At 36.0% G+C, this 13,129-nt stretch overlaps 1 protein-coding gene across 8 annotated transcripts in view; it reads right to left on the bottom strand.

Annotated features, from left to right (window-relative positions):
* R3hdm1 (R3H domain containing 1) overlaps positions 1-13,129 on the bottom strand; it is a 134,352-nt gene that overhangs the window by 80,319 nt on the left and 40,904 nt on the right. For 6 of the 8 annotated variants that reach the window (XM_041648181.1, XM_041648178.1, XM_041648183.1 and 3 more), the window contains exons 4-5: positions 5,569-5,610; positions 4,985-5,074 (exon numbers count right to left, since the gene is read on the bottom strand). The exons of the other annotated variants lie outside the window; for them this stretch is intronic. In XM_041648181.1, the coding sequence (XP_041504115.1) occupies positions 4,985-5,074; positions 5,569-5,610 (132 nt within the window). The remainder of the gene's footprint in view (positions 1-4,984; positions 5,075-5,568; positions 5,611-13,129) is intronic. 8 annotated transcript variants of the gene reach the window in all.

Below are 13,129 nucleotides of genomic sequence, written 5' to 3'. Positions count from 1 at the left end.
TTTACCATTACAGTTTTAGTACATTTATTTACAAACACCCTAGAGGTCGGAACTCGGGTCTTCTTGACCTATTATTGTTCCAGTGGAGATGCTCTCAATTATCAACCATGACAACAGAAATATGTTGGTATCAGGAAAATAATTAACAAAATTCAGCTTCTTTTTGAGATGGTATCTAATGTATGCTAGGCTCACTTCGGGTTTGCTATATAGACGAGAATGACCCTGAATGTCTCATTTTTTTGCCTCCACCTCCCAAGTGCTGGGATTACAAGTGTGCAAACTACATCTAATTCATATGGTGCTAGGGATGGAATCCAGGGTTTTGTGAATGCTACAAGCACTTTACAAACTGAGCTACATCCCTAGCCCAGGTTTAGTTTTTTGAGTATCCCATATAAGCACACTCCATTCTTTCTCTTGAAAGAGAAAAATGTAAGCAGAAAAGTTTTCAAAATTGTGGTACCTGTTTTCTCACTTGAGGTTTATGTATCACTGTGCCTCCTTTAATTATCACACAGCTGTTTTAGAAAGATATCAAATAACATTGTTTCTTCCTGATATGTAAGAACTATAAAGTAGTAATACCATCTCAAATCAAAATGGAGAATACTTATGTTGAAAATAATGTCATTAAAGCAATTTTAGAGCCAGCAGAGATTACTAGGAAATTAACTTACATACCCTGAAAGGCAAAGATTACGTTGAGCTATGTTTATTCAGGCAAAATTACAAGAAATATACAATAAACTCCAGGCCATATCAACAAAAGATAAAAGTGTGGCCCATTCTTAGACTAAATTATACTGTTGTACATTACTTAACCTTTCTGAGCAGTAGTGGCAGAAGTGGTCAGCAATACAGAGTATACAAACATCAGGATTCTCAAACTTACTGCCAGAGAATTTCTTTTAAACTTCTTTCCACCACACATGAAATTATTTTCAAAACAACTGTTACTAGAATTTATTATGTGTACAGAATTATACATATATTAAGTAAGATAATTTGTTAATGTTTTCTTCTCTTTTGTTTTTTCTTCCATTCCATCTGTATTCCAATTTCAGGGCCTGGGGATCTGCTCAGTCGCACAATCACACTCAGAACACACAGCAAACACTACCCACTGCAAGTTCCTACCAGGATAATGAGAACTTGCTTTCCAAACACAGGATGTTGTACATACTCTGACTTTGTGACTTTGATTTATTTTTTAAGCCTTTTTCTGTTTCTATTCTTACCATACTTTTCAGATATTTATAAATGGTTATAGAATTATATTGTAAGAGAACATTTAGGAGTGCTTTTCTTTGAAGCTTCTTACTACTCAGGAGGATAGTCCAGTAAAATGTATGTAGGGGAAAAAGACTCCACACTGAATTCTTAAACCCTCACTAAAATGTGCTTCTAGTGACTAGCAGATTTCACTTCTAAATTATTTTCTCTGAATCACAGATATCTGTTTATAGATATTAAATTACTTAATCAAGTTAAACTATATTTTGCAATTCTAGTAGAGAAGGCTGGTGTCTTGTCATCAGCTGACTCTGTTTTCAGTGCATGAATAAAGAAAACCCTTTTGGAATGCTGAGTTGCAATGTAAACTCTTCTAACTATAAATAATGGGAACATGTACACAAGAAACTGCAATCACCTTATTCTTTACTATGACATTTATAACATCTGTGATTAAGGTCATTTCTCTATTACAAACTCTCATCACACAAGTGACATCTCTCTTGTAATTGTTTCTCAACTTTATTTTTACGAGTTTTATGCCATATTAAATCACCAAAAATTACTACACCATGGGGAAAATTGTTGAAAACTATATCAAGGATGAGATCAGAGAGCAGAACACTTATTTTCTAGTTCCTTTTCAGGCGCATTTTAGTCAATTTAAGGCATGAATAAAAAGTTTCTACTTTAAAAAAGTATCTTTTATTCAGAGAGGCAAAAGACATTATTATCCAAACAAAAATGATTATGTTTAAGAGAAACTGAGAAACAACATAATAAGTGGAATAACTGAATTCTGAATAACATCTTATACAGATGGTGTAACTCTTTTGAAAATACACCATCTATGACCAATATACATACTAATAGCTGACACATATCTTAGTAAATATTTTTCAAAAGAATTTTCACTATGTAGGTTTCTGCAGTATAAGACAATCCCCACTGCCCCCAACATTTTTCACATAACGTAAAATAAATGGAAAAATTAAAAACCAAGATTACAATGGTTTTTCTCAGAAAGTATACATTTCTAACTTATAAAAGGAATTTCTGGGGGCTGGAGAGATGGCTCAGAGGTTAAGAGCACTGACTGCTCTTCCGGAAGTCCTGAGTTTAATTCCCAGCAGCCATATGGTGGCTCACATCCATCTGTAATGAGACTGGTTCCCTCTTCTGGCCTGCAGGCATATATGGAGGCTGAACACTGTGTATATAATAAATAAATAAATCTTTAAAAAAAAATTCCACCCTGAGCAGTGGTGGCACACAACTTTAATCCCAGCACTTGGGAGGCAGAGGTAGGTGGATCTCTTGAGTCTGAGACCAGCACATACTGATCTTCAAAGTGAGTGCCAAGGCATGCTCCAAAAGCTACAGGGAAACCCTGTCTTGATGATAAAAAAAAAAAAAAAAAAGCAAAAAGCAAAACCAAACCAAACAAAAAACAGCAAAAAAGAAATTCCTTTAATATTTTTGTTGCCGGGCGGTGGTGGCGCACGCCTTTAATCCCAGCACTCGGGAGGCAGAGACAGGCGGATCTCTGTGAGTTCGAGGCCAGCCTGGTCTACAAGAGCTAGTTCTAGGACAGGAACCAAAAAGCTACAGAGAAACCCTGTCTCGAGAAAAATTAAAAAAAAAAAAATTTTTTTTTCTTTGTTTTACTTATTTCTAAGTGTATGAGTGTTTTAGATGTGCATCTCTGTACCTGGTGCCATGGAAACCAGAAGAGGTATAGATCCCTTGGAACTGGAGTTACAGATGTGCTGCATGTAGGTACTGGGAATCAAATATGGGTCCCCTCCCTGGAAAAGCAGCCAGTGCTCTTAACTGCTGAGCTATTTTTCCAGTCCATAAGAGAAATTTTAAAAACTGCTATTTCAAAGAACAATTTTATTGTTTTTTTTTCTTTCCAGACTATGCCATAACTCACTAGCTTTACTAACAATCAGCCATGTAATGCTTCATATGAAACAACTACATTATGTAAAACAAAGGCCTAGAGGATTAAGCTTAAAAGTATTTTAAAGGCAATTACACTCAGTGAAGCAGTTTGACATTATTTCTGACTTTGCTAGAAAAATATTGCTAAATACATTTAATCAAATACATACATATGCATATTTTATATACCTCCAATGCAAAAAAAAATCAAATGAATCCTGAATATCTGAACTACCAAATTTTTTTTAAAGTTTATTATTACCTACAAATTATTTAAATTTCCCCTTTCTTGCATCTTAGAAATAAAATATAATAATTTGTAAACGTGCCAGGCGGTGGTGGTGCATGCCTTTAATCCCAGCACTCGGGAGGCGGAGGCAGGCGAATCTCTGTGAGTTTGAGGACAGCCTGGTCTACAAGAGCTAGTTCCAGGACAGGCACCAAAAAGTACAGAGAAACCCTGTCTCGAAAATCCAAAAAAAAAAAAAAAAAAATAATAATAATTTGTAAACGTAAGACACAGTATAAGCATGTCAAAACTAGCTTATTAGGCATCTACATTATTTCTTCAGGACCATTGCTTAAGCCATGGGAAAGCAGAAAGGGTTTGCTTGAATCAACAACTGTACAACTGACATTTGCTTCAAAAGCATTTTTTTTTAAGGCAAAAGTGTTGTTTTTTTGTTTGTTTGTTTGTCTTTTTTAAATTGGAGACAGGACTCACTGTTTATCCCTGGGTGGCCTGGAACTTGCTATATAGACCAGGACAGCCTACTCAAAAAGATCCACCTGCTTCTGCCTCCAGGGTGCCTGAATTAAAGGTGTATCCCACTCCTCCTGCATGGCATTTCATATTTTAAAAAAGATGTACAGTATGTCATGACCTTCTCTTTAAAAAAAAAAATTCACCTGGTTTCTTAAATAAGTACCAGTTGTCTTGCTTCTTTAGAAACTTAATTTTAAGTTGCTTAAAACCCTCTTATGAAATAGAAGCCATTCTCTAGTAGCCCTAGTTATCACAATGATAATCATCAGCGAAGCTGAAAATACTATTCAAAGCCCATCTGCAGTTATGATTAATATTAAAAAAAAATCAAAATATTAAAAAGAGTATAGGTTTCAACTCAGTAGTTTGCTTAAATCTCACTACCTTATGTTTTATAAGAACAAACAGAAAATTACTAGACAACTACTAAAGACCCATACAAAGTGGATACTGGCTTTACTGTGTACTCAAGCTAACCAAATTAGTAAGCAGAAGTCAGGGTAGTTCCCAAAGAAGCAACAATAACACAACAAATTCCTCACCCAAGCCCAAAATTGAAAGGGGAATTATATCATAATTATAACCACTGAAAGTACTTTACTACTGAATACTTTTGAATAATAACTTATAACTTTCTCCTCCTTTATTTCAAGATAGAATCTTTCTGTGTAGTCCTGGCTGTCCTGGAACTTGCTCTTTGTAGACCAGGCTGGCCTCGTTCTCACACAGATCCACCTGCCTCTGCCTCCCAAGTGCTAGGATTAAAGGCGTGTGCCACCACCACCCTCTAGCTTTCTTAAAAGTCACATTCCTAGATAATCATATAATCTCAAAGGGTTTCCCAAAAGAAGAATGTCTACTGTAAGCTCACACTGAACTAAAGAATTTTCTTAACTCATCTGGATTCTCATTAACAAGTATTATCAAATCAGTTTCATTTACTAGAAATGAAAGAATATATTCACACTCAACTTTTATTGACCTATATCAAAGAATGGCTCCAGATAATTTTTGTTTTGCTTTATTGTTGTTTACCTGGGTCTCCTGTGAAATCTCTGCTGCAGGGGGTGGTGGAGATTCTTCACATACTGCAAGGCTCCGAACTAGCTTTAACTTTGAGCTTGACTAAAGAGAAGTATTTAAAATTAACACTACATTTCATGAATTAGGGCATATTCAAAAGCCCCAGAGAGTGTCTAAATTTCTTTTTGGTTTCCGCCATGAATGAAAAGTAGATGAAATGTGTAAGTTAGATATATCATTAAATAGCACTAAAACCCCTGAAAGTGAATATAAACAACTGGTCTTAAAAATTATAGCAATAGCAAGAATGAGGTAATTCCAATTTCAAATTCAACAAATGGTGAGAAAGCACTTTTTCCTCTATAGTTAAAAAAAAAGAACAACAACAAAAACCCCACCAAGGATAATTAAAAGCAATGCACAAAAGCGACTAGGCAAGACAAAAAAACCCAAATAAAACAAAAGAAGCTTTCTGCCCCAAACAAAAGATGAAAAAAAAAAACTAAACTGAATGTAGTGCTGTATGAAAACAAGAATTCATCAAGCATGAAGGAAGGCCTTCGCATGCCAGCACACCAAATAGTTAGTTACTATACCTTAGACCTTTTTCCTGTCTGTCCAAATGACTGCAGGGGCCGCTAAATATACAATAAGAAAGATTTTATTAAATTTCACACTCAAACAGAAAAATTGCTTCTTAATTCATACACCTAAACCTCAGAATTTGCTAAACGAGGAAATCAAAGATGATTCAGGGGAAAAGTATTGATTCCTCCAGACACACACTGGAAAAAGTTACTAAACCCCTCTGTGGACTGGCATTTTCTTAAATCAGCAAATTTTTGTATTAAATGAACATTATACGGAACTTTGAAGGTGACTTTTTCATAGCAAAATAAAGTACGTTTCTTCAGTATTTTATTATTGTTGTAATAAGTGGACAGACCAAACCATTCAGCAACTTCTATTAGTTGAAATTAGAAAGGTTCAACCTCACTAACAAAAATGTTTGAATAGTCCAAAGAGTCAGAATTTATATTGCTTTCATCTTTCAACTGCTGAGCCTTTTCAGTAAACATGAAGAACACACCACCAGTTTTAGTAATGAAAGCTATTCACTGGGTTTTGGGTAAGGCAATGAGCCCGGAAGGAAAGAAAGAAGGCCGACTTCAATAAAGGTAGTTAGCAAAATAGTCAGATAATTAGTCACACCATCAGAGAGCTCACAGAAGCAACTAGCCGTAGTCTGTGCTTGAGCCTATAAAGCTTATAGTGTAACTCAGAACCAGACAAATTTTAAACTCCTTCCTTCTGCCTCCTTCCTATCCATCATTTCACATCTGGCTCCCCATAGGGCAGGGCCCAAACATCTATTCTCAATAGTAGTAAGGAGCCAATTAGGCATCAAACACAATACATCTTCAAGCTAATCCTCAGGATAGTAAGCTTTACATTTTAAAAAATGGAGAAAGACATTTTGTATACGAACATCCCAAAAGACTGATTCATGAGGCCAATAGAAATACAGGCCAGAGTATGAAAATGTTAAAACCTCTATTTTGGATCTTAAGGCCTTTAAAAGATTAAAACACCATATTCCTAAAATTTTGACTCTAGACCATCAAGTTAAAAATAAAACCTAAGAAACAGAAAACCAAGAATGAAGAGACAGAGAAAAGAAAAAAAGACCTACTGCTTAGGTAGGAAAAGCAGTCTGAATATGTTTGCACAGGAAAGTACTGCCTAAGAGGAAACTAGCATCGATGTATTAATTTCAACTTGGTCTCCTCTTCCCTTTATTTCCATGTGACTAACAGAGAGTGAAGAGTGGACTTTTAGTCACAATGAAATAAGAAAGACACAGTTCTTGCCTGCTCTTAAGGTCTCACAGTCCAGAAACAGTTACAAATTAGTTAAACTCAACCTAAGTGCTTCTGAATCTCAGTATAGTAACCTCACATTCCACTTATACACGTATGTGACAAATATACAGATATGGGAGATAGAAATCCAAAGACATTTCCCAAGAATGATTTCCCATCCTTGTGATAATTAAAGGATACGCAAAGCTGGGCTCTGCTGTGAAGGGATTTTACAGAAGTAGTTGATCGCCAAGTCGCAACTGAAGTAGCTCTAACCCATCAGTGAGCCTCTTAAAAGCTGTATTTTCTTTGGTTGAGATAAAACTGTCAAGTCTGAGAGATTTAAAAGATTCAAATGCACTGTTGCTTTGAAGATAAAAGGGCTACCCAGGAAACATAAACCTTATACCAACTTTGGAACTGAGGTCTGCTGAAAAAGGAATGTACCTTGATGCCTATTCTTCCCAAACGCTTCCAAAGAGGATCAGGGTGGCTCTTGACTTTGGCTCTGTAAAACTTTAAGCAGAAAACCCGGATATAATCTACTGTAAACTCCTAATGGGGAGTCACCGTGAGTCTCTAAGGTTCTGATATGCAGCAAGAGGAAACAAATATACTAATAATGCAAGTAAAGTGCCAAAGAGGCATTATTACGTAAAATTATTTATTTCTTTCCATCTCAAAGAAGATACATACTGTATAAAATACACTAGAAAATCTGCCATATGCACCAGCACGCACAATAGAGCAGAGAAAATTATTTCTGCTTATAAAAGTAGACGTCCCTCATTTATTTATTTTTATTCTGCTGCCAGTTTGACTTGGCTTTGAATAGCAATTCTTACAGTTTGATTTACAATCATTTTGTAAAGTGGATTTTATTTATTTGGAGCACATGTTTCACTTTTAGTAGAACCTTATTTTGACAGTAAAAATATAGCAACTCTTTTAAGTCTCTTACTAGTAGTGAGAAATACTGAGTGAATTAGAATTTAGAAAGCTGAAGGGCAAGCCCCAATTTATATAGTTTATCTTGTTTATAACAAAGAACAAACAGAAACTAAATCAACAAATGGGTACATACTATAGAACATTCTTAATGAACTCTTAGTTTTAAACTGATAACACACTGGCAGAGACACCAGTTACTAAAGTTTGGAGATAAACTGAGGAAGATTCAAGTAATCTTCATGTTTATACTGTGTGCTAGCACAGACTATTTGCCAATCCAGTATCATTCAATTTAGAGGAAATCCAACTTATTTCATGAAGGGAGTCATTCTTATTTATAACCAGTAATTTTATTGTTAGGTTCAAACCCAGGACAAATGGCTGAGGTGCCTACTTAACATATCAAAGCAGACCTGGCTGCCAGGTTCTCCCAACTTCCCCCAGTCCCTAACTGTTCCCTTCCCTACATAATCTGCTGCACCTGGTTCCCCTCTTGCCTCTTCCTCTCCCTCCCCACTTTCCCACATGGCCCAGCTCACTCAGGTCATACCCACTCTGAACTCTCTCAGACGTCCCTGCCTCTGACTGTGCTCTCCTACATTCCCATTAGCTTTCTCCTCCATCATACCTAGAAGCAGCCATGTCCTTTCCTTTTTCTTTTTTCATTCAATTAACAAAATGAACTGTAATATTTGAAACGTTTTTACTAAGACAGACCACACCTTGCAGGTTACTAATTTGCACTGCATTTCTGTACAACAGTAAGGATTAAGAGTAATTATGTGGAAGAATAGAATGAATTCAGTACTTAGCTAAAGATAAAAATAGGAGTGAAAACAACCAATGCCAGGCTGACAATTCCTATCAAAATGAAAACAATGTTTTCTTAAGAGATGGAAAAAGAAAGTCAATAAATCAACAAGCCAAATGCAATCACCAATTTAATGTTACCACTTAATCCTTTCAGCCATAGACTATGAGGTTAAAATCCAAAGGTCTATCTTAGATATTTAAACAAAGTTCCCAAGAAAACTCATCACAGTCACATAATTATTCCACATCTTAAATGAAGACAAGAGTTCTCCATTATAACTGTGAATATACAAAAATTATTCAGCGTAAAAAACTATACTCAAGTATTTCTTTATCTCCATGCTTATAAATGCCATCACCATTATTTGTATATGACCCAAGATCAATTGAGAATGACGAATTCTAGAAATAATTTTAAATAATAATGTATTGTTTTGGAAAGTGAATTCTAAGTTTTCAAAGTTGTTAAACTTATTTAATGTTTATAAAATTCAATAAAAGCAAATCGATAAATAGGCTTAAAAGACTAAAGTTGTGTTGAAATTGCAATTTTGGGAAGATGTTAAAAAACAAGCTTTATTGTTGAAGAAGAAACTCTATCTTGCATGACAAGGAAGGAAGAAATTTGAGAAACTGTGTAGCTGTGTTTTTAGTAATTGGTAATAGCAAGATTATAAAGATAATATTGTATAAACTGAGCTACGGTTGAGGGTAAGGTTTTTCTTATAGATATGAGCCAGAGGCAAGTGGAATAGTCCACAGAAGAAATCAAAGTAGTACTGAAGGTTAGCACAAGCTTTGGTACACTAATAGGTACCACAGAGATCCAGTTTCTTTTGGACTTGATCAGACAAATACTATACTTTGCATTTGTTTTATCAGTTAAGAAATCTGTTGCCTATTCAACCCCTCTCAGGTATGCCCTGATGTGTTTTACTTTCTCCACCACCCCCAATATAGGATTACCCTATAATAGACTTGAACTTCAAATGTAACCAAGATGACCTGGACCAACACATCCTCCTACTTCAGAATGGCTTCTGTTCCCTCAATCAATCCCCTTTGAAGGAAAGCATTGCAAGTAATTCAGAAGTACAATGTCGGAGTCTCATCAAACGGTTTACTAGAAATAAACTATACTAACTACCTAGTTTAATTGATACTATGTGTGGGAAAAAAAATCATACACATCAGATAAAAATTTATGTACCCTGAAAACAGGTCAATTGTAGTATGAACTATAGTTATGCCATCTCATGAAAATGTTCCAAAAAGACTTTAAGTGCTAAAACTATCTTGGATAAAACTGGTCTCTGGAACAGCCCTAAACTCCTATACAATGTGACCCTACATTAAGGTTAACTGTTTGACTAACTGCTATCTTGCTGCTTCTGGAAACAATGTTTGTTTGTTGAAGACCTCCAAAGCTGCTTTTTTGTATATGTCACAAGTGCCTTTAAAAACTAAAAGCAATTTTTTTTTTTTTTTTTTTTTTTGCTCTTAAAAACTAAACCAGGTGCTGAAGAGATGGCTCAGAGGTTAAGAGCACTGGCTGCTCTTCCAGAGGTCCAGAGTTCAATTCCCAGCAACCACAAGGTGGCTCACAACCATCTATAATGAGTATAATGAAATATGCCTTCTTTTGGTATGCAAGCATATATGCAGGCAGAACACTGTAGACATACTAACTAACTAAATCTTTAAAAAAAAAAAAAGAACTCAAACCAAGTGAAGCTAAGGATACTTCCCCCTAATCTGCTTGGTACAGTCCCATCAGATACTGACTTATTCAGGCTTTTAAGGAGTTTTTCTCTTCAGGTACCAAAATACCATGTGTTAACAAAAACCATTCTCTTTTACCCCATAATAGTTACTAACAAAATATGGAAATAGCCACACTATTATTTTAAGACAGGTCTCACTGTATAGTTTAGGCTATTTTTTTATTGTGATCATCTTAAGATAGACAATTAAACACTATTCTTAGCTTTTTGGTTGTGAGCTAGACTTTAGCAGCTGTGTCCTCTTTCCAGCCCAACCACTCTTCTTAAAACAGAGCCATTATTTCTTACTGATACTTAATATAAACAGGATAGATTACTTTCTAGTGTTCCTATTACTTATGTATTTTCTGTACAAGTTATTTCAACTGTAATAAGTCTTTTGTCAGGTACCTGGTCTTAAAAGTTATAAAAAAAAAAGTCAGTATTCTTATATAGAATAACTTCTAAGAAAACATTTGAAGACATGGTTTATAGAGACTTTGGTGGATTAAAATAAAATGAATTCCATGTATACATTCCTCTTTACAGTCAATAAACTATGTAGTACATATGGTAAAGAACATGTTCATTCAGTATAAAGAATAAGTAGTCTTTTAATAAATACTTGTATTGGTTAGGAGGTGGTAGAGTGCTTGCCTAGTATATACAAAACCATAGGTTTTTCTTGAAGTCTAACTGAGCCTTGGTGTTATTCAGGAATGCTCCTGAGATTATTTCTCAGAGCAAGCAGAGACATGGTAGAATGCAGTAGTCTGAGTTGATTACTCACACAGACTTATGGATAAGCATGAGAATGCATATAAGATGCAGAACAGAGACTGTACTAAAGACATTATTTAATTAAAAAGCTATGTGTATGTATGTATGTTTTGCCTATATGCATGTATGTACCATGTGCATCCCTGGTACTTACAGAGGCTAGAAAGAGTGACAAAGCCGGGCGGTGGTGGCGCATGCCTTTAATCCCAGCACTCGGGAGGCAGAGGCAGGCAGATCTCTGTGAGTTCGAGACCAACCTGGTCTACAAGAGCTAGTTCCAGGACAGGCTCCAAAACCAGAGAAACCCTGTCTCGAAAAACAAAACAAAACAAAACAACAAAAAAGTGACAAATATCCTGTTGTGAGCAACCATTTGGGTACTGGGAACAGAACCTCAGGTCTCTGGAAAAGCAGCAAGTGTCATCTTTCCAGGCCAAATCCTTATTATTTTAATCACAATTGCAAAAGCTTTTTGTAAACTTTCTTCTAATGAAATCAAAATAGTGGCACACTGCTAAAGAGCATTAGAGAAGGTAATTTTCTTGTTTTAAAAAGAGTTTAAAAATGGGAAAAATGTAGCGTCTCCTGATTTCTTAGAACATTACCATTTAAGCTAGGCATGGTGCCACTTAGAGGCAGAGGAAGGGTCAGGAATTAACGGGCAGACTGGGCCACAGTGAATTTAAGCCTTGCTTAGACTACGTGACTTGATATCTTAAAACAAACGGGGGGAGGGGGGCAGGGAGAAAAAGAGGGGTAGGAGGAAGAAGGAAAAAGAGAAAAAGATTACCCTTTGATTATATTTAATGGAAAACAGTTTAAAACCCTAAATGTTTTTTAAAGCCGTAGGCATTAACATCATTGTCTACCTTGGTATCAGACACGTGGTATGAAAATACAAAACTTAAGAATGAATGAAGAAACACAAGAATGAGGCACCCTTTAAAGGAACTTTACTGAGCAATAACAGAAATGAAGTGAAACAATAACCTTTGGCAAGTAGCCGTCAAGGTCTGTTTTTCTTTGATGTGTTTATGATTTTTCATTGTTTTGAGACAGGATATCAGAATGTTGCCCAGGCTACCCTAGAACTTACCGTCCTTCCTCAGTCTCCCAAATGCTGGCATAATAGGCACATGCAACTGCATTTGGCTAAAGTCCTCTGGTTATTTTAAGAACAACAGAATAGAGCTGGAAAGATGTCCCAGTTTGTTTCTCAAGTCTGGCAACCTGAGTTTGATACCTAGAGCCCACATAAAGGTGGACAGAGAGAACAAAGACTAAAAGGTTATCCTCTGAACTACACTAGTGCATAGTGGCATACCTGCCCACATACATACATCATGGACACACATACAAATGACAGTATTTTCTCAATTAGGATACCCTATTCATAAGTATGATGAGTACCTCTGTGCGTGTACTGCATGTGCGCACATATGAATGTCAGGTGCTCTATACTTTCCATCTTACATTTTGAGTCAGGATCTCTCAATGAACTGGATAAACTGGCTGGCCAGCAAGCTCTAGCGGTTTTCTTGTTTGCTTCCACACTGCCTCCACACTTGGCTTCTACAATGGTGCTGAAGACATGAACTCAGGTCCAGGACCTCAATTTGTGCAAGAGACACTTAACCAATTGAGCAATCTCCCCAGCTCCTGATGATTAATCTTAATTTTCAACTTTAATGGTAGAGGCCCAAAAATGTGAGCCTATTTTTACCTTATCTGATGGTCAGAGGGTTCGGAGGTTGCTCAAAATGGCTGACAAGTGTAGCTACACATTCTGACTCAGGATGTGATGGTTTTTTTTTTTTTTGTTGTTGTTGTTTTGTTTTGTTTTTGATGGCTCATACAAGTAGATCCATTCCATCCCGACAGACAGTCAGGATATGCAAATGTACTTTTGTTCCTTTTTTTTTGTGATATGGGGTTACCTGGGGAATGGCTTCCTTTAGGACACTTGGTCTAGAGTGGCTTTACTGCCT

Source organism: Microtus oregoni, unplaced genomic scaffold (genome assembly GCF_018167655.1).
Source record: "Microtus oregoni isolate MIOR12 unplaced genomic scaffold, Mior012 000003F_ref0000135, whole genome shotgun sequence".
NCBI lineage: Eukaryota > Metazoa > Chordata > Mammalia > Rodentia > Cricetidae > Microtus > Microtus oregoni.
The sequence above is the reverse complement of the archived record's forward strand: the minus strand, read 5'-3'. Positions and strand labels throughout refer to the sequence as shown.